We start from the raw sequence: 1665 nt of genomic DNA on the forward strand, positions 1-1665 counted from the left end.
CCCGCAGCCCTGGGCATGCCAAGGGTAAAGGGCGGTTTGCTTGTAGTCTCCCCTCGAGGTCCTCAGCTCTTGAGGCCAGGCAGGGCCCTGTCCCCAGTACTAACGGGTGCTGGGCACAGAGCGCGGCGCCGTGTCTGTGGACCGAATGCACCAGACACGCTGCGTGCCGGGCCGGGCTGGCTCAGTCTGGGCCGGCCCTGCAGGCTGCGTGTGGGCAGGGACCGAGCTGGGGCCTTGCCGGGCAGTGGGGGCCGTGGAGGGAAGGAGGACGGAGCTCCAGGTGGGGAAGCCGCCGCCTGCCTTCGGCAGCCTCAGGTGACAGGCTTGTTCACATCTGCTCAGGTGAACGTGTCCTTCTCGCTGTCCCTGGAGCTGCTCTCCTACCAGAAGCTCCCGGCTGACCAGATGCTGCCCGGAGTGGACATCCGGCAGCGCGCCAGTGGGGAGAAAGAGATGGTGTTTACTCAGAACCTGCTCCTGGAGTACGCCAACCAGACCGCTCAGGTGAGTCCCAGGCCTGCCCCATGTCGGAGAGGGCGGAAACGGGCCAGACTCTGTTCTCGTGGGTCAGAGGAGGGCAGACCCCGACCCGGCCTTCCGAAATAAGAGGAGCCCCAGGCCTCGCCCTGAGGGCCCGGTCTGCCCTGGAAGACGCCTTTCCCTGAGGACACACGTGGAGAAACGAGGGTCATCCTTCCTTACCTAGCTCGGCTCAGAACCAGGTGAGGTGCTGTAGGGTGGGAAATAGGGAAGGCTTCCTGGAAGGAGGTATGCGGCACGTGAAGCCTCCCAGCTGGAAGGTACAGGTGAGGAACAGAAAGGAATAGCCTAAGGGGTGGATTCTAGGGAGGCCAGAAGAAGAATCCGTTTGTGACCAGGCAGGCCCCCCAGCTTGGTCCTTGGGCGGCCGCTGGGGCCCAGGGGCGGGAAGGCTGAGGTGATGAGGTGTGTATGGTGGTGCCTGAGGATGATGTGGGGGGACCGCCAGGAGTGAGGACGGGTCAGCACACAGGTGGGGCCTGAGGCCAAGGGAAGAGGTGAGATGGCCCAGAGCCCAGGAGGGGCAGAGGGCTGGGCCTTGGGACCCCAGGGGCTGGCGGAGGAGGGGGAGGGCAGCCTGACCAGGGAGCAGAAACCACCGAGCTTGATCAGGGCAGGGAGAGGCGCGGCGGAGGGAGAGCAGATGGCGTCTTCGGGACCCTTTACCGGCGCAGACCCCCACCAGCTGTGGTTTTAGATGCCGGCGCCAGCCCCCTTCCACTCCCTTCCACTTGCTGCCCATGTGTTCCTCCGAAGCTTCGGGACTTGGGGTCAGCAGGAGGGCACGAGGGCCCCACGTTGCAGGCTCTGTCCCCCTAGGTGGTGCCCCTGAGGGCCACAGTGGCCGTGCCCGAGCTGCAGCTCTCCACCAGCTGGGTGGACTTCGGGACCTGCTTTGTGAACCAGGAGCAGGTCCGGGAGGTCGACCTCATGAACCTGAGCGGCTGTCGGAGCTACTGGGCTGTGCTGACAGGTAGGTTGTAGCTGCCCACCACTTCCCCCGCAGGCTGGCACCACCTGGGGGTTCCCGCAGATGGCCGGTTCCCAGATCCCAAGTGATCCCAGGGTGCCTCGCCCCGTGGCACCGGGCCGGACCAGAGGTGCACACCTGAGCTGCGGGGCGGG

The 1665-nt window shown here is 65.8% G+C and overlaps 1 protein-coding gene across 1 annotated transcript; it reads left to right on the forward strand.

Annotated features, from left to right (window-relative positions):
* Window positions 1–19: 19 nt before the first annotated feature.
* Window positions 20–1659, forward strand: LOC115937815 (deleted in lung and esophageal cancer protein 1-like). The gene is made up of 2 exons (XM_081810558.1): window positions 20–504; window positions 1360–1659. The coding sequence occupies exons 1-2, from the start codon at window positions 406–408 to the stop codon at window positions 1522–1524; spliced, it is 264 nt and encodes an 87-aa protein (XP_081666684.1). The 5' UTR covers window positions 20–405; the 3' UTR covers window positions 1525–1659.
* Window positions 1660–1665: the final 6 nt, after the last annotated feature.

This window comes from Leptonychotes weddellii, unplaced genomic scaffold, assembly GCF_054177405.1.
Source record: "Leptonychotes weddellii isolate Sample4059 unplaced genomic scaffold, ASM5417740v2 HiC_scaffold_28832, whole genome shotgun sequence".
Taxonomy (NCBI): domain Eukaryota; kingdom Metazoa; phylum Chordata; class Mammalia; order Carnivora; family Phocidae; genus Leptonychotes; species Leptonychotes weddellii.

What these genes read in the sequence shown, in the direction of transcription:
- LOC115937815 (XM_081810558.1), top strand. Translation starts at nt 406, where the DNA reads ATGCTGCCCGGAGTGGACATCCGGCAGCGCGCCAGTGGGGAGAAAGAG. An exon ending in ACGCCAACCAGACCGCTCAG is followed by an intron (nt 505 to 1,359) that starts GTGAGTCCCAGG and finishes CTGTCCCCCTAG; the next exon opens with GTGGTGCCCCTGAGGGCCAC.